The sequence below is a fragment of the Nymphaea colorata genome, chromosome 3 (genome assembly GCF_008831285.2).
Source record: "Nymphaea colorata isolate Beijing-Zhang1983 chromosome 3, ASM883128v2, whole genome shotgun sequence".
NCBI lineage: Eukaryota > Viridiplantae > Streptophyta > Magnoliopsida > Nymphaeales > Nymphaeaceae > Nymphaea > Nymphaea colorata.
In genome coordinates this window covers 21,458,931-21,486,674 of record NC_045140.1, presented here as the reverse complement: position 1 = coordinate 21,486,674, position 27,744 = coordinate 21,458,931, and the positions used below count along the sequence as shown (strand labels likewise).

The 27,744-nt window shown below is 41.4% G+C and overlaps 4 protein-coding genes across 6 annotated transcripts; 2 read left to right on the top strand and 2 right to left on the bottom strand.

The window, feature by feature from the left end:
- Window positions 1-1,763: 1,763 nt before the first annotated feature.
- Window positions 1,764-4,118, top strand: LOC116251567 (myb family transcription factor EFM-like). Its single transcript, XM_031625912.2, has 5 exons — window positions 1,764-2,423; window positions 2,558-2,775; window positions 2,867-3,170; window positions 3,304-3,380; window positions 3,475-4,118. The coding sequence occupies exons 1-5, from the start codon at window positions 2,228-2,230 to the stop codon at window positions 3,793-3,795; spliced, it is 1,116 nt and encodes a 371-aa protein (XP_031481772.1). The 5' UTR covers window positions 1,764-2,227; the 3' UTR covers window positions 3,796-4,118.
- A 4,055-nt stretch (window positions 4,119-8,173) lies between these two features.
- LOC116249758 (40S ribosomal protein S20-2) lies at window positions 8,174-11,812 on the top strand. Of its 2 annotated transcripts, none has more exons than XM_031623008.2 (4): window positions 8,174-8,307; window positions 9,990-10,119; window positions 10,243-10,356; window positions 11,494-11,812. In XM_031623008.2, the coding sequence occupies exons 2-4, from the start codon at window positions 10,008-10,010 to the stop codon at window positions 11,634-11,636; spliced, it is 369 nt and encodes a 122-aa protein (XP_031478868.1). In that variant the 5' UTR covers window positions 8,174-8,307; window positions 9,990-10,007; the 3' UTR covers window positions 11,637-11,812. The 2 variants fall into 2 exon arrangements, with proteins under 2 accessions (XP_031478868.1, XP_031478869.1); XM_031623009.2 differs by having other exon boundaries at window positions 8,191-8,307; window positions 9,993-10,119.
- A 1,248-nt stretch (window positions 11,813-13,060) lies between these two features.
- On the bottom strand, window positions 13,061-17,290 carry LOC116249872 (protein OSB1, mitochondrial-like). The gene is made up of 5 exons (XM_031623179.2): window positions 16,740-17,290; window positions 16,329-16,476; window positions 14,464-14,566; window positions 13,536-13,639; window positions 13,061-13,462 (listed from the first exon to the last, which is right to left on the bottom strand). The coding sequence occupies exons 1-5, from the start codon at window positions 17,126-17,128 to the stop codon at window positions 13,289-13,291; spliced, it is 918 nt and encodes a 305-aa protein (XP_031479039.1). The 5' UTR covers window positions 17,129-17,290; the 3' UTR covers window positions 13,061-13,288.
- A 3,743-nt stretch (window positions 17,291-21,033) lies between these two features.
- Window positions 21,034-24,226, bottom strand: LOC116250899 (protein ASYMMETRIC LEAVES 2-like). Of its 2 annotated transcripts, XM_050076952.1 has the most exons (4): window positions 23,872-24,226; window positions 23,504-23,787; window positions 22,182-23,067; window positions 21,034-21,350 (listed from the first exon to the last, which is right to left on the bottom strand). In XM_050076952.1, exon 3 carries the CDS (start codon window positions 23,056-23,058, stop codon window positions 22,249-22,251), a length of 810 nt encoding a protein of 269 aa, XP_049932909.1. In that variant the 5' UTR covers window positions 23,059-23,067; window positions 23,504-23,787; window positions 23,872-24,226; the 3' UTR covers window positions 21,034-21,350; window positions 22,182-22,248. The 2 variants fall into 2 exon arrangements, with proteins under 2 accessions (XP_049932909.1, XP_049932908.1); XM_050076951.1 differs by having other exon boundaries at window positions 23,504-24,226.
- Between the last annotated feature and the right edge of the window lie 3,518 nt (window positions 24,227-27,744).

The window sequence follows — 27,744 nt, the reverse complement described above, 5'->3', positions numbered from 1 at the left end:
TTGCAGATAAGATTGCAGAGATCTTGCCTCTCTCTCCTGGGATTGTTTTCTTCTTCTAAAAAAGAAAAAGGAAAAAGAATTGTTAAATGGAACTGAAGTGTTCCAGAATGGACGACGCTCGGGCGTTCAAAGGTCAGAGTCAGCATCCTCGAACGGCCACGTCCTCCACTTGCAACATGTGTTACCGAAACACCCTCATGCATCTCACCGTCATCCAGTCATTCTCCGTAAGTTGCCCAAAACAGTGGACGGTTATCCTTTCGAGGATGGATTGGTAGGTGAATCGCTCGCTCGCTTCTCGGAGTAGGTTAGACCCAATTGTCTTCAGATATATAAAACACGAAAGACCATATTCAACTTAACTGTGGCGAGCGTTTCGAAGCTGAAGCTCCTTTGGACCTGGCTCGCATATTTTAACCCACCAACTTGTCCATTAGAAAAAAGGGTAGGGGTGTTTTAGTAAATTAAGGGAGTGGGAGCCAGGGATTAGGACGACCGATAGCCGACAGGCGATGGTTTTGGCGCCACCAGGAGCAGATGTAAGATGCCGATTTAAGGGGGAAAGGAACAGATGGGACCCACGACTCAGTGGCGAGGAGCGGGAGAGAATCCAGCGCGGGCCCCGCCGTATTCTCTCCCCCCCACGTCACCATATTCTAACTTACGCGGCGACCCGAGCGCTGGCTGGCTCCGAATCCTCCCCCCTTTCTTTTCTCTCAACAAAGCAAAGCAAAGCAAAGCAAATATTTATTCATACCCCAATTCCCACCCACCTGCCTCTGCCTCTTTGGCGACCGCACTTCTTGCCCCAAATTACTCTTCCCTCCCTCTCGCCCACGCGGCTTCGAGCTTTTCCTGCTTTTGTTTTTGACCGTGTGCATTAAATTATGGAGACGACCCACTCGAGGACAATATTGTCATTTCGAACAATGCGAGAGAGAGACCTCTAGCCTCTGTTGCGCGACACGCATGCTTCTTATCCACAGCCAGCCAGGACGCGTGGATCTTGCGTTCGTGTTTCCAAAGGAGAACAGGGGGACGGTTTTATCAACCACGCCCGAGAACAAGGGGAACGGATCCGGAGGACGTGGGATGGGGTCAGAACAAGCTTGGGAAAGGACAGAGAAGGAGGGCAATTCGGGTAAAATGGGCGGGCGGGCGGGGGACCGAGGAAGATACCGGCACTCTGGTCTGGTGGGAACTGGAAGGGGGGGAGAATCTGATGGCTAGGAAGGAAGCCTCCTTCGTCGTCTAGCGCTAGCGAGCATCTCCTCCTACCCTTCTGCCACCCATAAGATAAAATCTTATGAAAAAAATTGCTGGGGCCCATGCCATCCGCTCCATGTAAGAGAGAGAGAGAGAGAGAGAGAGAGAGAGAGAAAGGGAATCCTTATCCCCCAAAGTTTTTGTACCAAATGCAACGAATAAAGACTCGGACCATAAACCTCTTGGGTCAGGGAGAGGGGCGGAAGATGCCGTTGCCACGTGTCCACCACCATCTATCTATCGAATCCGAGACGCAGAGAAAAGAAGCCCCCGGTCTAGAATCTCCGCCACTTATCCAAAGAATCTGAACCACGTGTCCGCATCAGGTCCGCACATGGCCTCATTAAACATTCCTTGAGGCGTTGTACCGAAAGTCTCCCTCCCTTTAGATAGGGCAATTTGGGCATACAGCAGAGGCGGTGGGGCGTTCCCGTGAAAAAACAATCTCTACTGCTTGGTCCGGAACCCGCTCGGGGCATTAAAAACACCAACCTTTTTCCTTTTTTACTTGTGCGACAGCCTCCTAAATTTTTTTCTTTTTTCTTAAATAGGGGTGGGGGAGAACGATATTCTAGGGTGATAGAGATTCCATATGCGATCGATCGGTTTATGGGATTCCGGTGGAGTGGTGGTAGAGAGGACGGTTTTCCGACGCGGTTTTATAGGCGGAGATTCTGGGGATATAGTGGGAGAATTATGCGACGCCACGACCCTGACAAGCGTCTCTTGCTTCTGAACCCCTCCTTTTGATTATAAGAGAGAGAGAGAGAGAGAGAGAATCTTCTCAAATTATCTTTTCTTCTTGTCCTCGGTTTCTTCTCTCTCATTGTGGGTTTCTACCGGATCTTTGATTCCCTCTCCTTCTTTTTCCTTTCGTTAAAATCCCACTTGGGCGGGTTCAATCTGTGGGTCGTTCTTTTCTCTGTAAGAGAGGAACAAGGGGGTGAAGAATAAGAAGAAGATGGGATCTCCTCTCGAGCTGAATTTGGACTACAAGCCACCGGCCAAGAAGAAGGGCGCTGGGTTATCGATGGAGCAGTTTGTAGGGGGAGACGGAGGCGGCTTGGAAGAGAGACTCAAGTGCTTGGAAGAAGAGAGGAAGAAGATTGACGCCTTCAAGAGGGAGCTTCCTTTGTGCATGCAGCTCGTCAATGAAGGTCACCCTCACGTCCGTCCTTCCTTCCTCCTTTTCCTTCCCCCTTCCCTCTCTCTGAGGATTCGATGGTTTTTTGCGTTTATTTTTCTAATCTGTTTGCCTGAATTGAATTTTCTATTGCGTCTTTCTCTGTAGCTATCGAGAATGTGAAGCAGCAGATGAAGCAACAATGCAGAATGGGCCGCCCGGTTCTCGAAGAATTCATACCAGTGAAGAAATGTTCCTCGGACGATGAGGAGAAGGGAGATGGTTTCCTGAGGGAGGAGAAGGATTGCAGGGATAAGATGAACTGGATGCGTTCCGCTCAGCTGTGGAGCGACAACCACCTTGATTCTCCTGACATGAGAAATGAGGTACCTTTCTCAAAAAATGGTTTTTTTTTTTTTTTTTTTTTCCAGTCGATCTGTTCGAGAGGAACTGACTCATCTTCTTTGGGTGCTGCAGAGGATGGATGAAGAGTCTGTTCAATCTGCAAATTCTCACAAATTCTCCATGAATCGGAGCAGAGCAGCCTTCCTTCATTTCAAAGAAAATTCCGCTTTTGCCGCGGCTTCCAAAGAGGAGAAGGAGGTATCCGCCGATCTCTCTTTATCCACCGAATCCAAGCCCAACTGCGGAGCTCAATCGTCTTCTCCGGTCCAATCCGGCACGCAATCCCAGCAGGCCCAAAGGAAGGCCCGCCGATGCTGGTCGCCGGAGCTGCACAGACGCTTCGTCAATGCGTTGCAACAATTAGGTGGTGCTCAAGGTAACATAATCACCAATGTTCTGCTTCAAATAGCGTCGTCTTTTATTTTTAGTTATCCAGATTCAATTTCAGCCTCATGTCATGCCTCATCGATCCGTTGTCGCTAAAAAATTTTCCGGTTGGTTTCTTGAAGTGGCTACGCCCAAACAGATTAGAGAATTGATGAAGGTGGACGGTCTGACGAACGACGAAGTGAAGAGTCATTTACAGGTGAGCTCCGACTCCTTTCACCCACCATTTTTCCTTTGGTTCCTCTTCTCCGATTGCAAGGACCTAATGTTTTTCCACATCAAATGGTTTTCAGAAATATAGATTGCACACCCGAAGGGCAAACGTCGGTCCCCCGGCGCCGGCCGGCAGCCAGCAGTCGAACCCACTTGTCATGTTGGGCGGAATCTGGGTGCCCCATGAGTACTCTACGCAGGGAAGCCGGAACCCCCAGAGTCTGAAGCAGAGCCCTGCACAGTCGGCGTCTCCTCAGGGCCCCCTCCAGTTCTCCGGTAACCAGAGGGTGAGCCACGAAAGCAGAGAAGACGACGACGATGATGACGAAGAGACTAAATCCGAGAGCTACAGTTGGAAGGGGCACCAGCAGGGATGTAGGTCGGAGGAAATTTCTGAGTGATCGTGATCGTGATCGTGAATTATTCCTCCTTTGTCTCCCTCTCTCTTTTTCTCTGAGAATTATGACCGGGAACAAAAAAAAACAAGAGGAGCGTGAAGAGAGACAGGATACATGAGAAGAATTGTGTGTAAAAGAAAGAACCCGATGGCACGGTTCAGATCCGTGGATAGATCTCTCCGATCTATCGGTTTTTATCGGATCGACCTTTCTTTTCTTGTTTTGTTTTTCGGATATCCCTCTTCAATTTTCGAGTTGCTACTGAGGTTTCTGTATCATCTTGGCTGAGTATATGGAAGAAGAAAACACACAAAACTTTTCCCTCATTTGCTGTGAAGGCATGGATCATACATACAGAGCTGTGGCCCGATCGCCGCCTTCTTTTCGTCTTTCTATTTGTTAATTTCTGGTATCCCGGTGCTAGTGATCGAGAATCAATATTTCCAGGTTCTCTTCTTACGGAATTAGCGAGATCCCTTTCCTCTTTCCATCTATCCTCTTCTTTACTCGCGAACTCGGACCAGAATTTTCTTCGTCTAAAATTTCAGATCCATCAATCTCCGATCAAATTGCTTTCGACTTTTTTCTTATTTAATCTCAAGTTTTCTCTATGGATTTTTTTTTTTCGTGTTCTTTTTTCCATGGAGGGCAGGGCGTCCGTCGATCTTTCTGGATTCTGAGAAGACGACCGCGGCGTCGTAACCCGTCGCCGCTCGTATTCGTAAACGGAAAATCGGGGGAGGAAGGAGACGCAGCTTTTCGTCGTCGTCGTCGTCGTCGTCCTTCTTGCGGATAGGAAAAAGCGAGAGTGGTTGTGGGGATTTTGTTTTCTTTCTGGTCCGTCGCCTTCAGGGAGTTGTCGTGGCCGCGGGTGGGCCGTTGCTTTTTATGACTTGGACGGCTGAGATGGGTGACCCTCCCTCGGCGCGTACATTTCTCCGCATCGAGGACGATTCCCAATCTGAACGCGAGGGGGAATATTCGTCATATTATGAAAAAAAACCTTCTTTGAAAATTGATTACTGCGGGCCGGGGGGGGGGGGGTGGGGGGGTGCGATCTTTCTGGTGACGCGTTTGGCCGATGGTGGGAAGCGTGATTTAGTTCGCGAATTGGAGAGACTTTTCGTGTTCTATCATGAAAAGGCACACGCGCGCACTCCCTCTCCCTCTCCCTCTTTGATTATCTTTGAAGAAGAAAGAGAGGGCGGATGGCGTTTGGTGGTGCCTGACGTATGATTGAGTTCATAAAGTGAAGGCATTTGATTTGAGGTTGATCATGGCCACTAAAATGTCCAACTCCAGCCCTGATTATTGATACGTTGGAATAAAAAAGTTTGCAAGGAAAAGATCAGAGAGAGAAAGCAAGATCCGTGTTTCTCTGGAGAGTTTTTGTTTAGATTAATTATTGAGGAACCTGTGCCAACTGGGGAATATACTTACCACTTTCTGGGAAAGAACATTATTGAGGGTTTCCTTTTCATTAATTTAGCGGCATACACAAGTTGTTTGCGCTTTCTTTAGTCTCTTTGGGAGTGCCTCCACGACATCCCCAAAATCAGGTTGGTTTTAGGAGGCAAAAACCAGGTTTTTTGGCGTGACATTAGATATAATCAAAACATGACGTAGATAAATTCCAATGTAGTATTTTTGTATAAAAATAAAAATATTTAACATGATTTTACAAGTTAAAATTACATACATACAGGCTTCTTCATCAGTTCCAGCAGGGTAATTCTGCTGATTCTAGAATTTGGTCTCCATTCAAGACATTGGAAGTGAAAAAATACAAGTCGAAAGAACTGGAACAATGGGAAATGCATCCTTGCCATACTTATAAACAAGTTTGGCCCACAATCTTGGAGGCAAGGGGAATAAGGAGGATCTTCGGCCTTCTTCTTCTCTGAATGGTAGATTGTTAACTTCTCGCTCACCTAAAATATTACTCTTGCAAATTTGCAGGAAAATAATTCTGATGTTGCAATAGTTTTGATACCACATTCCCCATTTTACAGTTTTTACTTTGTGGCAATTATTGGCACTAGTAAATCCTGAATCAGTTATTAAGTGGACTTTAGCTTATTGTTAAACAAGTGTTAACGAGTCCCAATGTATATATATATATATATATATATATATATTAACAAAAGAAAGCGGCTTATGAGCCTGAATTTTGTCGTGCGGCGGAAAATGTCTAAAGAAGATTGTGAACACAATGTCCATGTGTTGTGTTTCCGGTAAATTGAGAATAGGGAAAGAAGGAAAAATGTACATCAGAAATAGTCATAGAGGTGTGGTCACAACGAAAAAAAAAACAAGTATGTAAACAGAAGTTGATGGTCGGGTCAGATGAGCGGACTGACTGGTCGGCCTAACAGTTTTGACTAAGACGGCGGCTTGGTCAATTGGGGAGCCTGGCTTTTGGAGGTGCCGGAGAGGAACTGCTCGGCTCCTCACTTAAAATTCCTTCTTCTTTTTCCTAGTATTGTTGGTTCAAAATGGGCCTCGGTTCAAATCGCATCAAATCTGTGGCAAAATATTCCAGTTGCCGGTCGACTTTGAGGTTTTACGTTTCATTTGACTTCTCATATTTGAAGTAATTTGGAGACGTTTTAGAGGAGACTCAAAGCTTTTACTCAACCGAGACTCTCGGTGTGTTAGGGTGCCGCATTCACACTACTTCAATTTGCACGTCGGTGGCCATCCATTTATAATAAAAAAAAATTCTCATCTATCTTTTTTTGACATTTTCATATATCTTTCAAATAAAATATCCATCAACAGTTTACAACCGCTTCAGAATCAACCAAATGATCAATTCAAAGCTTCACCAGCCCAGTTTAAAAGAATGTTTTAACTAACACAGCTCGAATCTGCAGGTTATTTTGTTTAAGAGCTACTTGTGGGCTATATACAAAATAAGGAATATATGTGAAGTTTTTGGCAGCGTTTGGATGAATTCTTTAAAAAAGAAAAGGTTTTTATTTAAACCTAGTCCGGTTAAATCATTTTGTTAAATGAGTTTTCAAAGAGTATGTTTAGATGGCATGACAAAAACCAAGTTTTCGATTTTTTAAAGCCTAATTTTTGTTTGGATGATATATATATATAGCCAAGGGCTCCATGAAGTGGCCGGGGCTTCAATTGTCAGCCTTATCTCTTTCGTCGCAGGTGGACCTGCCGTATGGAGCTGCGGGCGGGGGGCTCTCCTTTCCCTTACCTGTCCTGACCTAAGGTTAGGAAAAAGGTGAGTTCCTTTGGACAGGTAGAAGGGGAAAGCCTGCACATATTTCTAAAGTGACTGAAAAGTGTTCCCTATTGCATAATGCCAATAAAATGAATTCTGCTAGTTTCATCCAGTTCTTGAAGCAAACAAAATTTTAGTTTTATGCATACATCCTAGATACTGGGGTTGTTTATGCATCTCTTCTAAACTTTAAACGGATGTATGAAACATTAGAAACAATGTAATATCTGCTCAGGACCCTAATTCTAGGGTCGCTAGGAAACGTTAGGCTTATAACAGTGAATTTATAGATGGTTACAAAAACCTATCTTCTGAAATTATGGTTAAAAAAAAAAAGATTCTCTTGATTCTAAATGTAATTGTTGGAATCAAGGGTCCAATCCATCCTATACCAGATTTGACCTTTAGTCGGATCCAAACTCAGTGTAGACTAGAATTTCTTGGTTCTGAATCCAGAATTGACACCGGCAAGATCCAAACTTTATCGGGTACCAATTTCACACTTAAACAAGTCCGAGTCAATTTAAGAATGAAAAACATTTTCCTGTATCGCATTTTGATAAAACGATCTGGTTTCGGGTCACTTGTCGGATCTCCCTGACCAGTTGACAACCCAATCTGCAATACAGAATATCTCAAGCAATATTTATCTCAAATGAACGACCTAACATTATATAAGGCTGATGAATTGGTCTCATTGATCATAATTGAGGTGTCATTTGGTTTGGAAAAATAATTCTGCATTTAGCTCTTAGACGAACAATTAACCAATTTAATTACTTAGTTTAAACTAATACATATAACTTTTATATTTATATATATCATGAAATATATGAACCGATTTGAAATTGTACCACACAACTTTATTCATAAAACGATATGTATAAATTATTTTTTTAAGTGAACGACAACTTATGTTTTGCTTTACCTAGATAATTCTTTTTCTCAGTATGTTGAGAATCGTCAATAAATTTTTTTAGACGATTTAAAAATCAACCTAAAAACGTATACACAAAAGTACGCAGGTACAGGAATTTGCGTTGCGCTTTCTGTACGCAAATCTGAATCCGACTCGTTTGTTTGGACGCTGTAAGAACTGTATCCGACCCGAAACTGTTTACATCCTAATCTAGCGAAGCATATGAGCCGTCGGATGGTCCGGTCTTATGAAGAAGCCCTAGAACTGCCGAGTTTTGGCGATCGCTGCATAGGAGAGAGGAGGAAGCTCCGCCGCTCAAGGAGTGAACCGCCGCCGTTGGTGCCTTCTCTCTGTAAGTTGCCCTATCTCTAGCTGCCATCCTTTTGGCTTTTGAGGATTCACTTCGTCTGCGCTCTGTGTGTACTTTGTGTTATTCTTCTTCTCTTGTTTTTTCTGCGAGAATTGTGCATAGTGCAAATTAGTATAAAGACGGAATGCCATTGGGATTCGTCTGTGGAGGTTGCGTTTGTAATTTGGTACGTGAGAGATTAATTGATCCGAATCTACGGCAACTGGTTCCCGGCAGAAGGATGCTGCCTTTGCCTTTCCTGTGCTTCTTCATTTTTGTTTGATGCTGAGGTTTATTTTCACCAGTGTTTAGCTTTTTCCTTGGCTGGGTACTCATGAGATTTGAGGAGCACTGAGCAGTGAGGCTTTAGTTTTTTTTATTTTTTGGGTTGTTGAGACCATATGGCAGATTTGCTTGAGTGGATAGGAATCTTATCGTAGTTGACCCTTGCTGAGATTTGGGAACAGATGTTGTCATGGTTGGTTGATATAGCTGTAGCTTATCAACCTCAATTTGAAAATATGACTCCCCCCTTTGCAAGTCCAAGGTACTTATTCACAATACGGTAGAATTGAACACGTAATGCCCCATTGGTGGAACCGTGGAAGTATCTGCCTGAATCACCAATTTTCACCTTGTTGATACCCCTAGTTCATTCATATATCGTTGTATTTAAAATATTAATGACGTAAAAGTCTGTGAAGGTTGTCACCCTTGAGCGGGGATTACCTCATTGTGACGCAATTTATAATGTGTGAGATCAAGTGGTACCATATGCTTGAAGATGACTCATATATGAAAATCCTGTTTTTATATGATGTAGCGAACAATTGATTAAGAACACGCTTTGTCAGTGTATCTTTACGTAAGTTTTTTCTTACAAATTGAGGAAAACCGTCTCTCCTTTTTATGCCACTCAAAATATGATTGATCATGGGGATTCCGGTTGAGGTAAATAGCGAATCGTGTGTGAAGAAAAATTATTATCATCCAACACGGTTATCTGCATTTTGTGATATGCCATGTGCATTATGTTTCACTTTTTCTGAATTATCAGGGCATTATTTTGGTAGTTTGTGTGTATATTTTGAGACGTTAAATATTTATACATGGTAGAAAATAAAAAGTTTTGTCTATAAAAGAAAGCATATCATATTTAACAACAAAATTTACTGGGAAAAGCTACTTGATGAATGTTGAATGCTAGTGATGTTTGTGAAACTGATCTTGCTATTCTGGTTCTTAAAGACTCATTTTCTTTCAATCACTATCACTTGAAGTTGCAGATTTGGACCGTGATACGATGCTTTGTGTATACGTGCTTGTGGATCCATGTTGAGTAACAGGCTTTCATGTTTTTTTCAATGTATCTTGTGAAGCTACTGCTGTAGAAATTATGTCTTGTACGTCTTCGTCTTGTTTAATTTCATAAGTGTTTTGTGGTTAGGGCCCTCTCCTCATGGTACTTTGTGTATATGTGCTTGTGCTTCGATTTTGAGTAACAGGCTTTCATGTCTTTTTCAATGTGTCTTGTGAAATTACTGTGTAGAAGTTATGTCCTGTATGTTTTGTTAATTTCATAAGTTTTTTTCCCATTGGGGCCCTCTTTTCCATTCATTTTGGTTACTTTTTATTTTTTTTCTTTTTGTCTACTCCATGAGTTCTAACAGTTGGCTCTTTGACAGTAGCGCTTCTTAAAAACAATGGCTTTGGGCATGATGAAACCTATGAAAGCTGGTTTTGAAGAACCACAGGAGCAAGTTCATAGGATAAGAATTACCCTTTCATCCAAAAGTGTGAAGAACCTTGAAAAAGGTATCAACTGGTTTTGGTTCCATTTTTATGCATTGTTTATGAATCTCTGTGGTATACATTTCGGAGAGATTAAATTCCATTATTGCAAGCATTTTCCATTTATTGACATGTGCATATGCACAGTTTGTGCCGATCTTGTTCGGGGAGCAAAGGACAAACGGCTGAAAGTTAAGGGACCAGTAAGAATGCCCACAAAAGTGTTGCATATAACTACCAGAAAGTCTCCATGTGGTGAAGGTATAGTTTCATTTCAAATTATCTCATATATTTTCGTGGTGAAGAAAATATTCATTATCTTTTGTAGTTTCTGTTGTGTAATTAAGTCGATGGTTAGGTCTATTTTTACTTGCATTTCGTATTGTACAGTAACCGGGTGTATATTGTGGGCAATTACTTTGTGGTTGTTATAGATATTGACAGAAATAATTTGGGAAACTTTTGGACAAGACAGGCTAGCTTAGGTATATCATATGAAGATACTTTCTCTTATTTCCTAATCTGGAAGATTTATGGACAAGACAGGCGAGCTTACTATATTATATGAAGATACTTTATGTTGTTTCCTAAGGTTGATGTCTTGAGGCAGGTTAATTTTTGTGTGTGCAGAATTTCTCTCTTTATTAGATGAAGTGATTGGGTTGTTTTAGCACAGTTCTCTCACTTGCTAATCCAAATATCCTTTCCACCCGAATAATTTTACAAGTAGGCCTATAAGCTATGTTGCATCAACACAAGCAAAAGCATCGGGTGTCAGTGCAGACATGTCTGGACGGTGATGCCGACACAGATACACATTGGCACCCTTGAGAAACTGTATTTTGTAGATTATGAAGTATCCAAAAAATTTGTCACAGAGTATCTCTTGTGAGACATAATGAAACATATGGAGACATAAGAAAAGGGGTTTCTAACTTTCTATGAAAACACTTGATTCATTCTTTTTTTTTTTTTCAAACTGAGCTGCTTGACTGTGGTTTTCTGCTTCCCTAGAGGTGTATCATTGTCCTAGTGTCTACTGTTGTAGAACAAAAGTATGCTTACTGTTGGGTCGGTTATCTGGGTAATAACAAATGATGATGCATTTTACCAGATTCTAACACTTTGGGAGGAAGATTTATTGCCTGTTACATTAACAGGATTTGAAACACGCGTGCGAATCTTGACTATTAAAATCTTAAATCAGCACTGAATATTCATGAGTTATGATTTTGGGTTTATGGGCTTCCTGCAGGTTAAAATGTGGTTTCTTTTTACCCCATTAATTTCTATCAATATTTTACGCTTCTATTCCAGCTTGTGTACATCCACTTTGAAAATTTTCAGTAGCCTGCCATGTATGTTATCGATCTCAACCATTTATCGCATTTAATGCAGGTACCAACACTTGGGACCGTTTCGAGCTGCGAGTTCACAAAAGGGTGATCGACCTTGTAAGCTCATCAGAGGTTGTAAAGCAGATTACGTCAATCACTATTGAACCTGGTGTGGAGGTTGAAGTAACGATCGCAGATGTATGAGAAATCCGAAGAGGATTGTTTTTCTTAGCCTACTCTAGAGGCTTACTGAAGAATGTATTGGAAGGACTCTGAGGAGAGCGAGTTTGGTTTTTGCCCTTTTTTACCTTTTGGTTTGTTTTGCCAATACCTCGATTTTTCTAATTGGAAATTAGTAAGCTAATTGAGCTTTTAATCTCTATTTTGTGACATGAAATGTGGATGTCCCGCTTTTCTGTTGGCATATACATAGTGGCTTAATGAGCAGCTGAATCTGAAATTTTGAGACACTGCAGCCATAGCGTAGGTGGTGCGTCAGCGTTTCTGATCAAAAGGGCTTCTTCTATTTTCCTTTTTTGTTTTTTGCCTAATTGTCTGTGCCTCACCATAAATTTTGCGCTATTTATTGGAAATTTTCACACTTCTCTCTCTCTCTCACACACACAGAGGAAGCAGGCCTTTTTTTTTTATAATATTCTTCTCACTGGTAACATTTTGAATTGAGTTTCAATCACCGCCCGTGTTTCGGCCACGAAATTGATCCGTCTAACTATGCATGGGCCGACAGTAAGGTTGGCGTGGAGCTCAAAGAACATCGCGTCTTATGCCCCACAAGATGTAGTTAATAAAGTGCTACACTATTCATCTATCAAAACAACTAGCTGAATTAGTAAAACTCATGGCCTAGTTATCATCTCTACTCAAAGTCAGAAATTCAAAAATGTGAGGAATTTCGGCGAATGGTAAGGATATTGTTCCCCACTAGCAGGGGACATTCGTTTCTTGATGTCTTAACATTCCAAAACCCGTAAACATGCCGCGACTAACAACGATCGAACTGAAGGATCTCTTCGGACATCCTTCAAAAATCTGACTTCAATCAATTGGTTTCGGATAAAAGTAAAATTGGATTGACAAAGATAGATGCGTATCACAAATTCACTGTACTGGAGAATGCTTGGCTAGAGGAGAGGTTAAAAGCATCTGGAAAATTACCTTTTCTATGAAAAAGCTTGCAAAATTTTTCATTTTCAACCGTTTTTTTGTCTCATTCAGGCGGTTAAATGTAAAATATTCAAACAAGGACGTTTTGTTGTTCCTTGAAAGGTCAATTCTGTTACAAGAAGCTACTCTTCTGCATCACGCTCCCTACTATATTAAGGAAATGGACGTTGTCAGAGCGAGCTACATTCCTAGCAGAAAAATTAGACCCCTCATTCCCACAAAATGCCTTCATGGACTTGCGATATTAGATGACGTCTCTGGGTTTATATAAAGGATTCAAAAGATGTAGCTTGCGACATTTCATTTTGCCACTAGATGACATCGGATTTCTATGTACTGAAATTTCTGAAAAACTGCGCGGGGAACTAAAACCTCCTGCATCTCCGGATTCCATGGAATTGAGAATACTGCTGCTCATGGTGAATGAGAAACTATACAAAAGGTAGGGCACAAAAAGAATAGCAGATTGAACTAACTGATAAAGATTGTTGTTCTCAAAGTTATATGAGAGAAAGGTGGAAACCTACCACATCCACCAATATGTGTGAAAGTCCAACTTAACAGCTGCCTCTAAAAGAAGTCTCTATGACGGTCACCACTAAGTTTGAGCAACTTACCCCATTGCAGGTGAACCAGTTGAGACGGGCCACCAATGAAGCAGGCGGTTAAATTCAAAATTTCCACTCAGCACATTCCCGACTTCTTCTGAGATTCATTAGTCCATGATCTTCCATTCTCTTGTCAGTAAGTTTGAGTTGTGACTTGACCCAAGGTGGATCTGTTTCACGAATCCATATACATTCACGTGTGTCCTTGTGAACAAAGTCTGGGGCCCTTGGATTCCTCTGCAAGTCATCAAGAGTTTGAATTTGTATATTACTTGATTTCATAGGTGGAGGCATAAGAAAGAAAGAATACCTTATCCCGCCTATTGTCCCACCATTCGAGAGGGCTAGCAAAGAACAACATCCACAAATGCAGCGGATCATCTTCTTTGTTTTCACAGTTCTTATCACCTAAAACTGAATTAATAAAAAACCCCGATTAGCAAAGTAGCTAACAAATTAGAATGATAATTATAACAGTCATGTTCATATGCATCCAACCTGTTTTCATTATTAATTCTTTTCACAAAGGGAGCCACTACTGTAAGCGCTTGTTTGAATAAATACATATGATCAACCTGGCCTACAAGGGGCGTATGACTATGTCACACGGACATGCCTAGAAGGGCACCAAATCTATTTCAGCACAGCTGGGCATGGATGTGAGTGCTGCACATATTTCTGTTTTTCTGCTCCGTATTGGTGTCTGCACCTATACAGCTATACCTGTATCAGCACCTGCACCCTTGTGACATAGGTATATATTTTGTCCTACTTGAGCTAGTTCCCCTATGTTACACCAGAATTCAGTTTTTTCATCTATTTTCAAGCTTATCCCTTGTCAACAGTCACCCGTGAGACAATAGACTAATGTTTCTCGGAGTCGTTGAACCTCATACAGACAAGTTCAAACTCAACTTTTCACAGTTTGAGAGTGCAGATATTTTTTTCAATTTATCAGGGAAGTCTCTCTCATGATCCCCATATGTCTGTTGAAGTACAATATCTTCTCTTCAATATTTCAAGGCTAGACTTTGTGATCCTCAACAGCCAGCTACAATCTCGTTTGTTACTAAAAAGTGCTAAACTCCAGAATGGACCTCAAAATTATTCTCGTTGGATTCTCCAAGGATACTAACTGTAGACACTGTTGTACTTTGAGAAAACTGAACAAAAATTTCCTTGTCCAGCTACATGAAAGAGATCCACTATACTAAGTAACATGCAAAAGAGTAACTCACTAAAATTTGCTATTTCTGCTTCTTGTGCCTCAAATCTTTCCACATTTGATTGGCTAGTACTTTCAAGCTTAGGTTGAACAAAGTTCCAATCCTTTACGATGACCTGCATAGCGAGCATGGATTATTTGGTAGAATACTCTGAAAATATACACTCTCAAGCAATAGGGCCAAAAATTGCACCAAGATTCACCACAAATTTAATTTCAAAAAAGATAGTTCAATAATATGTTTGTGCAAAAATAATATAAAAAAATTCAGTTACTAAAATAACATTTTGGAAGTTTCTAACTTTCTAACCCACAAGTCCATACACATCATGTACCAACAGCACAACACAAAGAGAGCACCAGTGTGCTTAGTAGCCAAAATGTCAAACCTTAGGTGCTTACCCTTTTATCTAGGCCGGGGTGCCTATGGGCGTCAGTAAAAGAAAAAAAAGTTCCATTTTTTCTTCTATTTTCTCCTTATTTTACTTATACCTTTTCTTATTCATTTTCTTGTGCTTTCGCTCCTTTCTCCTAGTTTTTTTTTTTTGTGTTTCTTCTCCTTATTTTCCTTCCTCCTCATCTTTTTCTTTCACATACAACTTTTGATCTGCCTAGGTGCCTGCCAAGGCCATTTTGTTTTTGGAGGACCAACACCTAGTGCGCTCGACTACTAATCCTATGTATGATGCATCTAATGTTATCTCCCAGATTCCTCTGATCACCTATCTGCATTAGCTAAACAAATGAAGAAAGGTCCTTCAACTTCAATTCATGAAACAATATCCATGGTCTCTTAAATGCAGGGGCACTCTCCAGAGTTTTAAAAATACTAACAGATGATGCAGACAACCATTCGAAAAAGTGTCTCCCAAATGCCAGATTATCCTTTGGATGGAGAAACTCCATATTTGTAAATGGCCCATACAACCAGGTAATGATTGCAAACAATGAGAAAAGACAAGAAAGGGAAGTACAGCTTGTCAGAACAACCTCTCATGAACATTCCAGCAGTTGAAAGAGTTTTGTGAATTGGATCCACAGTTACAAGAAAGTGATTCCAGAGTTGGGGAGGTGCAACCTATAGAAGGACCCACCTACTTCAGGTAAACTCTTAAAATTGAAATATGCCTTTGGATTTCTTTCCTACTTGAAATTGGAAGAGGCAGAGAGAAAGCATGGATCTAGGATTTTTCTTGTTGCTGGTCATAAATAATGACAGTATTAATGTTTCAGTATGCATAAGGCTTCCGCTTATAAAACCAACATACAATGCAATCACAAGAACGGTACGTCTCCCATTCATGCATGCTTATAGTTTCAACTTTTGCAAAGACATCAAAGACAGAGATGCTAGAATCCTTCAAGAGGGGAATATGATGCAGTATATAGGAAGACATCAAAAGGGCCGCAACTATGACGAATGCGTTAATACTGACTGCCACTTACCAGTTAGCAGCTCAACCGAGAACCAACATGGTAGGAATTAAACCAAACGATGAAACCAAGAACATATAAGATTTCACATGAAGCTTTAATTTCCTATTATTAGGTTTTCAAAATTTTAGATTTCAAAAACATACTGTTTGAAGAGTGAGCAGATCAACTCAGAAACAACGAATTGAGTCAAACGCTCGAAGCTCACCTAAAACTAATGAATTATCAAAACCTATATTGACAGCAGTTGCAACTTATCCAAATGTTTTTATACCTACACATTCACATACAGAAAAGCCAAAGTGCAGAACAAAAACACTGCTAGCATTGCATGGAAGGATGCCTACAGACAACAGCAAATTTTTATCAAGATTTGAAACGCTACCTTCCGAAACAGGGAAAGCGAAAACTAAACTAGAAAATCAGTAGAATGTATTGGGTAACCTTGTAGAACATGAGCGCTTTCCCATTTCCACCATCATTATTGCCTACGGTGAAGTAATCCAAATGGCCGGAGACGTAGACAAAATCTCCGGGCTTCAGATGGCGTGATGCTATTCGAGCCATTTTATCGTAGAAGTCCACAAAAATCCTGTCCAACCAATCCCAACATAAGCAATCTCACACAAAGCGTTTACGTCCAATACACCAACTAAATCTAGAAACAGTCAATCGATCAACTAATGGCCGAAAAGGTACCAGTGGACATGAGTCAATATCAAGACGTTCAAAAATGCTTAACCAACGGACTGGTTAGAAGACAAAAAGAGGACGGTATTTGGACGGAAAAGAAGAAATTGAACCAAGTCAATCGACGTAAAGAAAAGGTCGACGGGTGTCGAAGGAAGGGCTCACCAGAGCGGCCGGCCTCCTTTCCCCGGAGGTGGCGGCAACAATCGAAGTTTCGAATACACGCAGAAAATCCGCTCGTGATTAATGAATTTGATGAAAGGGCGAATAATGGTGCCTATGAAGCTCGCGGAGTTGCGGAGGTGAGGCTGCAACTTGGTCGCGTTCGGACGTTGGAATTTCAGGGCTTGACGATAGACGAAGCTGCCGTCTTCGGAATCGGGAGTGGGCGAGCTCGCGTTCACCGAGTGGTAACTCGCTCCTCTGAAGAAACTGCGTCCGTCGGCTTCTCCCGCCGACTGAGATGAGAGACGCACTCTGAGGGAAGGCCCGATGAGGGTTTTGGGCAGCAGCCTCGGCTTCAGAAGAGACACAGCCGTCGCCGCCCATCTCATACCGTTTGGGAGAGTTATTCAGTCGACACCCCCATTGGCTCAAAAAGAGGAGGAGGAAGGACGGTCAGAACACCATGGCGGCAAAACTGAACAGAGGGTCGGGGCTTTTAGGAGGGCTCATGCCCCATGATCCGGCGGATCTTCTTTGAAAGAGATTCACGATCTCCACCGTCCATTAGCTTGCTGGCAGCCATTCTAGTCTTTTCTCTTTCGGTTTTCACTCTGTTTGATATTATATGAGTTTTGAGTCCCGACCCACCATCATGTTTACTGGAGATTTGCCTTAGTATTGTTGGTTCACTTTAATTCAAAATACAACATTTAAATTTTCGTTCACCTCCAAATTATGTTCAGATCGAAGATTATACCTGATGCAATATCCATCGCTGTGGATCAGAGATGAAGAAGACGCATTAATTTAGGATAAAGTGGGGGATCATGAAGAGATGAGAGAGCTAATGGACACCCATGTTTACAACTGTGATTTTGCTGACATATCCGAGCTTATCTTGATCTACGAACTACCATTTGGCGTATGTTGGTGTTAGACAACTCATTGGGCATCTGTTTTGGTTAGATCGGGGAAGAAGATGGGTTCGGAGGAAAACAATCCTAGTGCTCTAGCCCTTTAGTGAAAGGATATACAATCGTCTCCTGGGTACTAATTCATATTTCAAGTATTCCCTAGTTGATTTGATTTCGTTAGTTCTTCAATTTCTTACGTTTACATGTTATAGTACTTTTGTTGTTTTGGAGGACACCACAACTTCATCTTCATAATAAACATTAAGTGGCCTCCCAATGGACTCGAGCGTCGTGAGCTGTGTTATGAAGTTCTTCGAATCAAAGGGCCTGCAAAGTATGTTTCATGTAATGCAATAAACTCAGCCTCCATGATGGGAGCGGTAATAGCTGATTTTTCGCACTCCTCTAAGAGATTGCACCACCTGAAAACGTAGCCTGTAGTAGACTTTATACCATCAAAGCATTCTAACTGCATGGGAAATACTTGGACTCCTGCTAAGTCTACACATACTGCAAGCTGCCAACTATTAATGAACATTGAATTGCGTCCATCTGTGCCTGTTTTGTATGGTTGCCCTTCTCAAGGAACAGCACATCTGGTAAATCAATTGTCATATATGGGGTTCGGAATGCAGATGAAGAAAAACAGTGTCGTATCCGAATGCAATTATTGAAGTCACAACTATATGTTATATGAAATCTAAGTTACTATTAACGTTGACCGGCAAAATTGAATACGAGCACAGAACATCCCCCGGTCATTTTACATTTGGATTGTTATCTGATCATATATTCGTGTAAATCCAAATCTCATCTGATATCATTTTCCAACACCAATCTGATGCAATTTTCTTTTTGCTTTTGAAAATTTTTTCCATATTCCACAGATTTAATCTGGTTCAGTCGGATATATCTGAATTATTTGAGCTCTGACATGCCCATCCAAGTAACCCCCACCCTAGCTTCTCCAAATAGATCATCCTCTGTTGTGTTACATTTCGGAAGAAGAAACAGAAAAAGAGATTTGGAACCATGCTTCCCTATTTCAGTTGGGGACCTTACCTTCTCCTGGGGTCGGAGCAAGCACGAGAACGGAAAAACATCAAGCTCTGTAGATGAACACGCGTAAATAGCTATACATTTCCTCAATGGCCCCTTGTTTTTATTTCATTTCTTTCCTAAACTAGAGTACTGTTGCAATTTGCAAATCATTCTGTCCCCAATTTCCCCTGTTTTGCTTTTTGAATTGGAAGAAAGAAGCATCGTCTTGAAAGAGTAGCAGAAGATAAACTGCCCAAGTATATACCCAGTCCCCTAATCATTTGATTTTTTTTCTAATACAATTATAGTTGGTTCAGATTCTTTCAACCTTAACGCCACGGCGTTGAGGATTTATCCATAGAATGGTTGGAAGGTCAGGATAAAATCAGATCCAGAGTTGCAGAAAAACGAAAGGAAATCTCAAGGTCAGATTTGTCTCAGTTGCATCGAAAAAGCCCAAGCCCCTTTCTTATTTCAACGACCCTTAAAGGGTTGAGGGCTGTTTCTGGATCTAGGTGAACAGCGAAACAATTATCACAGTGTTGCGCACAAAACCATTAAAAAGAAGGGTTTATATATGAAAGACGCACACCCCAAATGAAAAAGAAAAGCAAAAGTAGTAAACTTGTTAATAGCGGTAGAGGGGAACGGATTTGCAACAATAAACTTGAAAGAGAAACCATCGAAGAAACCACCGGCCGATCACCGGAAAGAACATAAGGAATGATCTCAAAGGGATGCGTGCGACTCAAAAGGGGGAGGAGGGCTCACGATCGGCCGTCGGAGCGAAGGGCTGCTTGCTGGGCACATCGAAGCGGCAGTACGCAACAGAATAAAGAAGTGATAAAGGGAGAGGCGTCGAAGTCTCCACTTGCCTGTCAGGTCAGAGGAAGGGACTGGATTCCACTAACGAACAAAAAAGCCAAGAAGAGCTTTAGGTCCACACTGGAAGACAAATGTATAAAATATATGTACTACTGTAAGTTAGGCCCTCGACATACGAAAGCAAGCGTTGATAAAAAAAAAAAACAAAAAAGGAGGAATCGAATCGAGCAGTTCTCCTGTTACTGTAAACAGCATAGAAGTTTCCGGTCAGTCAGAAGGATGGCACTAATTAAAAGACTCCAAAGGCCCCGCTCCCTATTGTTGCAAATCGAGTTTGCCCATATCTAACGCGTCCTTCCTGCTGCTCATGAGTTGGCTGCATCACTACCTTTTGACACACACACTCTCTCTCTCTCTCTTTCGATATATATATATATATATATAGTCACACCACACCCATTATGTGTGTTGATTATGAGTCGTCTGAACAATTTAACCAATCCTTCACAAAGTACGGCATATTTACCAAATTTAAAATACTCTTTTGTTTTTCTAGTTTTTATATTTAGTTAGTCTGTGCGTGTAAATATATATGTATATATTTATTAAATATGGAAACAGTATGCAATTGATGATGAGTTGTTTGATCCAGTACTTACTAATTATTCAAGTCGTAGCATCATGTAAAAAAGTAAATAAATTATCAATTAACATCTATAATTTGACAAATAAATGTACCCGTTGCACCATGTTTGAAACTATTCGTCTAGTTAATCAAATGGTTTATATATATATATATATACACATATACATAGCAAATATATATGACCTAAGAAAATATAAAAAGTCACCTGAACAACCTATTTGATAGATTACAAGGTGCTACATAAAAACTTATTTTTTGGAAAAAAAATTCTAATTATCGCTTTAACTTTAAAAGTAATTTACGCATGATATTAGTAAACCATCATTTAATTAACAACTCATATTACACACACACACACAGATATATATATATATATATATAAAGCGCACAAGAACAAAAATGGGTTAAAGAATCCAATTATGCTGAAACTTTTATTTAGTTAACATAGTGCAGTCTATATAAAGCGGAGGTCGCCTGCCATACGCCTACAAGCTTATATATGTTGAAATAGTGGACAGTGTACCTTGATATGCTTCTTAGGACTAGCTATCTATGGTCTTCATCTTTCCTACCTTTAAGGTGGTGTTTAATGGTTGAATAGCTATCTACTCAGGAACAGAAGCGTCTCAACATTTCTGTCCAAGACATTCTTCCCCCAATCTCAAACACGTCCATACATATCCAAATTGGTGTTTCTTTTTTTTTTTCAAAATGAGATCCATAAATTAAAGTTGTACATCGATCCTTATATTCTTAAATCTGTTTGTGAAATAAGAACTTTCACACGCCATATAGAAATTTTTGAAATTTTAATTTGCTGTATCTCGACTTCCATGGAATGCTACTAATGCTTTGCCGAAAGAAAAGATGGTAAAAGATTAATTTTAAGTGTAGTTACACAAAAGGAGGAGGCAATTACATAGCACTCGAGCTCTTCGAAATCGAGGGTGGAAAGCAGAAGCTCAAAGTAAAAACATGCGATGGATTTGAAAGGTGAACACAAAAAGGTGAAAAGGAAGTTACAAACTTCAACGCATCCATGAAAGAATATATGTACTCTGGAGGCCGAGATGTGGAGTAAAAAGATTCAAGAAAAAGGCCCGAGCGAGGCCTTTCTTTCCGCCTTCTAGCTTCTTCCTGCTTTTAAAACTCCGTCCTCACGTGTAGTTGGAAGATCTCCAAAACCTGTCGAGAGAAGGCAGGAATCAGCAAATCCACAGACAGTGAATAGAAAAAAGAGAACCGGAAGCTTGCACCAGCAAGAAAAGTGCAAATAAGCGTGTATCAAGACCACATGAACGCGTCATTGATAAAAATAAAAAGGAAAAAGGCCTTGCTTTCAGCACCAAGAAACGACTCTTCTTTTCCCCCAGTTTTCGTCATCCATCCGCCATGAACAACTGTTCTCAGACAACTTACATCTGAAGTTTTGTAGAATGACTAGAAATCGATCTCTACTAGTTGGCTTCTACTTCACTACAGAAACAAATTAACTCTTATCACATCATCATCTTGTGAGAATACGAAATCCCGTTCACCTTTGAGCAGTTCATTTATCAGCATACAGATGATTGTTAGATACGAACAATCACGAGCCACCTACTTTGGGCATCAAATGCTAGACGGGGGATCAAGAGGATTGAAATTCAATAATCCTCTTCTCGATAACTAAAAAGCATCGCCGTTTCTCTCCACCAATGAACTTGTCCACTGCAGTCCGAACACGAAAGAAGGAAAAATAAAAGCTCCAGACGAACAATTGAAAAGTATTTTCTGCTTTGTGCAGCCAAAAGAATGCTGAAGACGATGGGGATGTTCTAATTAGTAGGGCGCGTTTGAATGCGAGGATCTGGGCTTTGAGAAATCCAACAGCAATCACTCACACATGGGGAAGGGGAAAATTAATGGGTTTCTTGCAATCAGCAAAATGACTTCCTGATCTCGCACAGGAATCGATAATATCCTCCACACACACAGAGCGAGAGAGAGAGAGAGAGAAGACTCGTTTCTCTTTACCGGGAAAGAATGAAGAGGATGAAGAGTTCCATTACTGTTCGACTAACTCCAAGACAAACCGAGAACGTCAGGAAGATGGTCCGTTGCATCCATTGCCACCACCACCATCAGATGCATGCTGTTGCTGCAGGTGATGACGGAGTGGCAGAAGCTGGCTCATGAACCCCGTCGATGGCCCATTAAGACCCAATCCGCAACCACCTCCTGTGCCAGCTGCAGCTCCATGCTCGTAAGCAGCGATATCAAGCCTACCGAGATTGCCGTGATCGTAGCTACTCATCATCGCCAGCTGCGCCCTCGCCGGCGTGGGGGCGGTCACCGCTAGCTGTTGCGACTCCACCATCTGCTGCTGCTGCCGCCCTTCTCTGAAGGCCCCTCCCGCCAGTCCCAGACCGATGCCGACGTCCGACAAGGTCGACGGCGCTTGAAAGCTGTGTTGCTGATACTGCATGTGGTGGCCGGATGACTGGTGCTGCTGGGCAGCGTAGGCAGCCGCCTGGAGGAGGGTAGTAGGCAGCTGCTCGGTGATGCCAGCGGAGGCCATGTAGCTGCAGAGCTCCGCCCTGGCGCGGATGAGGTCGGCCTGGAGCTGCTTGAGTTGGTGCTGGAGAATGGAGATGACGCCTACGCAGCCGTAGACGGGGTCGCTTAGCCGAGCTTCGGCTTCGTAGGCGAGGGAGTTTACGGCGTCCTCCCGCCGGCTGGGGTGGAGCTCGTTCAGCAGCTTGCTGACGTTGCTGGCGCCGAACACCTTGTGGACGCTGGCGAACTTCTGGGGGCTATCCGGCGGGAAGTAGGGAGCGAACACGCATTCCGGCAGGCACTTGCGCCTCAAGAACTTGCAAGCTGCGCATGGTGAACTCGAAGACGACGCCATGCCTTCGATCTAATTAACCGAAAACAAGAAGAAAAAAGATAAGAGAAGGAATGGAAGATTATGTACGCCATTCTTTTCAATCCAATCAATCATTTTCAATTTTTTATCGTTATTATTGCATTGAAAAAGTCAGTCGCTCGTTTCGCTTCGAAAGCAACCGAGAGGAAGGGGATCGGTCATCGCCTTGTGACTCAACCTAACTCTTCCAAAGACAAACACCCAGCAGCGTCTTTCGTTCTGAAGTTACAGTCTGGTGGGTTCTGAAAAGGCCATCGGCCCCCGAGAATAACGCTATCAACAGAGGGAAAGCAAGCTACCAAATGGGAAAAAGGTTGCAATCTGTCGATTCTAACAAGATTCTCATGATCAGAACCACTTAGAAGAAAATGGGTGGCACACTTACATGAAGGCGAGGAAGATGACAAGGTTAAGGGTCGGAACTCACCAAAAAATATGCTTCCGGCTTCCTCCTCGGAACTCGGCGCGTCTATCGTGAGAAGTGGAGAGGCGACGCCTTCTCGCCGGGTTTTTATCGGAAACGAAGAATTACGGCGACAGCGCGAGGTGGTACAGGCACGAGAAGGAGAGGGGGAGAGAGAGAGAGAGAGGGAGATTTTCCCGCTTCTGGTGGGATTCTTTCTGTTAAAAAAACTTTAAAGCGGAGACGACGAGCTATTGATGATTGATCGGACCGGGGGCCCACGCTTCGCGCCTCTCTGGTATTCAGACCTGAGGGCCCAGCCAGTCAAACGAGGCCCCCCCTCAAGTTAATTACGGGAATCAATTGAAGCACAGTTAATGCTACGGCTTCACCTCAACCCTCCCGTCCGGCCACCGGCGCGTTGTGTTTGATCTCTCCGTTAGCAGGTAAAATGGCTTCTTCTTCAAGCGAAGTTCCCACGCGAGGTTGGCAGAAAGGAGGAATATGAGGCGTCAAATCGTCAGCAGGGGGGTGGGAGGAGGGAGGAGCTGAGAGGGCTATTAGGTACTTGGGAGAAGGCGCCGTCCCGATGACATGTCAGAGGAAGCGAGTCCTTCTCCTCCACCTCCTCTCTCTGCTGCTGCTGCTGCTGCTGCGTCCCCTTCTGCTTCTGCTTCTGCTGCAGTGGGGAAAGGGAAGTTTGGGGGGAGACAAAACGGAGGGAGCATTCCCTCCCACCTCTGCTGCTGCTCCTGCCGCCCTATTATGTTCTCTCTCTCTCTCTCTCCCCCTTTCTGTACGCAGTAATGGCGCTCTCATTAATGGCAACCTCAATTCGCTCTCCCAAGTCCAGTTACCATGTTGTCCCTCGCTTAGTTTTTTCTGAAAAAATAATTGATTTCTCTTGGTAACTTAGTACTTACCCCGTTGTTATTAACCCTTGGGCTGTGGCCACCACTTAACTTCTTGGGTAGAAGCCATCAATGTTTTAAACAACATTGATCTTAAATCCATATTATATATAAAAAAATAAATTTAGGATCAAAATCTACGAATCTGATATTCTAGAAAGTTCCACGATTAAACAAGCACATCCAAGTCTTTCACCAAATCAATAATGTTACTAGAATATCAGATTCGTAGATTTTAATCTTAACTTATATATATAATGTGGATTTAAGATCCATGTTGTTTAAATTGAGGATCTTACAAAAAAACATGTTTATTGCAGTCTGGAATCTGAGATCCAAGCTATCAAATACTACACTATGTGTTTAAGATTAAGGAGCTGAGCAGAACTTGGAGATCATGACAAGTGTTTAGAGGGAGGACCCAATCGAGCTTCAACAGGTTCATGATTCTATAGAAGATGCACGTTTTTCAGAGCTTAAAGTTCCATCGTTTGAACCCTAAATGGTTCGTCGACACCATTCAGATGATTCATTTATATAATATTGAAATAATATACTTAAGACAGCTGCAGATTGAACTATGAACTAAAGATAACATTTAATACAGATTTCTCACGAGTTAACCGACCAACACAAAATAAAGCGAAGGGCTAACTCTCGAGCCTACCTCATGAGTTCAAGTTCCGCTGCACCATATGGTCATATATATATATATATATATACATATACACACCATGTCTCCCGATATTGCCTTTTTTGTTCTTTAGCTCTCGAGCAGTACGTAGTTTGGTTTTTATAAATTCAATGATATAGATAAATACAAAACGTTCAAATTTGTAAGATTTCAAAAATTAACCTGTGTAGATCATCTCAAAATCAATGTTCTTAGGTTTCCCGGAAATCTAACTTCACATCGAAACCTTAATTCTAGTTGATCAGGGGAGATCCCACTGCGCCGCTGAAGGATGAAGGGTCAACCCAACCCTGGTATAGGGCTTACCTTTACTTTTAGTGCTTCAATATGTAACATCTACACAACACAAATTGTTTAAAAAGAGTTGAACGGAAACTTGCTACCTACCTGTTCCTACTCCATCCATTGCACCAACTTGGTGCCAACTTAAATAAGATCTAGAGAAAGGTGGGGGCCGATCTCCTCTTTTAAATTAAAGCCCTTTCTTCTGGTTGAGCACTTTCAGTTAATAGGATAAACGCAAGCAATGGACTTATATAGCAGAACCGATGAGGCTCATCATCATGTCCAGTTTCAACTTGAAAACGTCTGCAAATTGCTCTGCAGAGGCGTAGAGCACCTGCAGTCCCGTATTTATGGCACATCTTGCCTTGTATAGAAGTTATAAACCTCGAAGGTTGGTTAATAAAAGATCATCATCATCGCCTTTAAGTATAGATCAGCGTGGAATCTGGAACCAAGATCCAACACAGGCTAGGGATGTACATAGTTGAATTTAATATGCTACTATAAAATTTGACCAACAGTCAAAATGGGACATCTGTGTTGGATGCCTTAATTAGTAGGTGAATCAAAGAGGACAAGAAAGGAAGCTGGCACTCCTACAAGTAAGAGAAGGATATAGACTTTTTATTTGTTTTTCCAAGTAGACACAATCAACCCATCAATTTTAAGTGTACGGGCATTTGGTATCCCTGTGGAGATATAAAATTTTCATTTCCAGTGCAAGTGTTGACATATGATTGCTTACAAAATTGAATAGTTTATCTGCAAATTGTTTCCATTGATTCTACTGTCAGTCTGCCTCAGATCATGGCAGATTATTTTTATGGACATGATATTCGCTTTGTTTCAACTGGAAATATAGCATTGAATGCCCCTTGAAGATTCAAATTTGAAAAAAAATTCCATGAACCTGAGAATTTAAACAGCGTCGTGTGTCAATCATGGCTGTTTTTTATTTTTTTTCTTTGCTTGAATGGAAGCAGGCATTCCCATGTGTACATGAAATCAAATTTCTATGGTACTATCACAAAATTTAAGTTTTTTTTTTTTTTGTGAAGGAATCTCGGCAAGATACTTTTGTTGAAGAAGGAAACTCTTTTTTCTGACGAACATAAGTATTACAAAGAGTATTATTCATCTCAAGAAAAGCATTACTAGAAATCTTTTACTTGTATTCGTGTTCTTGGTAGATAACTGAAAGCAAATATTGGAAACCCGAGCCCCATTGAGCGCCAGCAAATTTAGTTCAAGTTAACAGTTCTTAAACAGAACAGCAAGAAATCTTGCATCTCTTGGTCTGATGTTTTTGGGTATCAGGAATATGAATGTCACGATCATAAAACGATAGCAATTATGTGTATACCAACTAAATTTTGAGGGCAAATGGTGGAGATCTGATGCTTCGATTTACGTGCATTCAGATAAGAGTAATGACAGAAAGAAAAACATATAGAATCTACGCAATTATGGTGTCAAAAAATTACAAAAAAAATATTGAGAGATCAAAGATGCAAATGTGAAACTAGGATACGTTCTATATGCTTGTCTTCTTTCTACAAATGATACTTTGGATGGCTATAAGCCTATAGATTTAAGATCTTACCCTCAACCACCAATAATAAATCTGATTTTTCAATGCAAAACCAAATGAGGAATCCCAGGTATGGATTTAGGTTCGACTTAATATTCATCTTTTGTTACATCTGCAGATTTAAAAATTTGCGTGAACTAAACATACCACTAACTGTCACACATAAAAGAAGATTTTTTCTCACTTTAGTTTTCCTTTTTCCATTTTTGGCACAAAAAACTGAAGCTTAATCAGTTTCAGTGTCATAAACCCATGGCTAGCTAGCATTATAATGCTACCCTACTTTGGCTTGCATAATAAGTGGTGCCTACATGATTTGACACTAGCTGCTATTGCACCCATCCTCTTGGTTTATCACACAAGCAAATGAACTTAACGGATAAACTCTGATAAGAAATTATGAATTATTCTAAGCACAAGTACCATACGGCATTACTAGCTTCGTATCAATGTTGTTAAAAGTCGGCCTTTGAATTATTAGAGATCAAGGAGCCCGTTTGGTAGCGTGAACAAATTATTACTGTTTCATAAATAAATATGACTCAAAGATTAGAATAAATTCATAAAATATGTTTTGATTTTGGTGCAGATTCATGAAATAATGACAACCTAATATTATTGCCAAACAGTTTGTAAGGGTGTGCATGCTCATGAATTATGCATTAGAATGTGCATTGAGCCGTCAATTTGATGCCAACTTTATAAAATTCCTCAAGAGAAATCCGTGTTTTTCGCCGTTTGTCATATGATACGATCTTACTAATCGGTAAAGAAACTGCACCTA

Bases quoted from the DNA above. Each gene is read 5' to 3' on its own strand.
- LOC116251567 (XM_031625912.2), top strand. From the start codon at position 2,228: ATGGGATCTCCTCTCGAGCTGAATTTGGACTACAAGCCACCGGCCAAG. The intron at 2,776-2,866 runs GTACCTTTCTCA...TGGGTGCTGCAG, and splicing joins CTCCTGACATGAGAAATGAG to AGGATGGATGAAGAGTCTGT. The intron at 3,381-3,474 runs GTGAGCTCCGAC...AATGGTTTTCAG, and splicing joins AAGTGAAGAGTCATTTACAG to AAATATAGATTGCACACCCG.
- LOC116249758 (XM_031623008.2), top strand. From the start codon at position 10,008: ATGGCTTTGGGCATGATGAAACCTATGAAAGCTGGTTTTGAAGAACCA. The intron at 10,120-10,242 runs GTATCAACTGGT...GCATATGCACAG, and splicing joins TGTGAAGAACCTTGAAAAAG to TTTGTGCCGATCTTGTTCGG. The intron at 10,357-11,493 runs GTATAGTTTCAT...CATTTAATGCAG, and splicing joins AAAGTCTCCATGTGGTGAAG to GTACCAACACTTGGGACCGT.
- LOC116249872 (XM_031623179.2), bottom strand. From the start codon at position 17,128: ATGAGATGGGCGGCGACGGCTGTGTCTCTTCTGAAGCCGAGGCTGCTG. The intron at 16,477-16,739 runs GTGAGCCCTTCC...TTGGTTGGACAG, and splicing joins AAAGGAGGCCGGCCGCTCTG to GATTTTTGTGGACTTCTACG. The intron at 13,463-13,535 runs GTATTCTTTCTT...GATGACTTGCAG, and splicing joins GGGACAATAGGCGGGATAAG to AGGAATCCAAGGGCCCCAGA.
- LOC116250899 (XM_050076951.1), bottom strand. From the start codon at position 23,058: ATGGCGTCGTCTTCGAGTTCACCATGCGCAGCTTGCAAGTTCTTGAGG.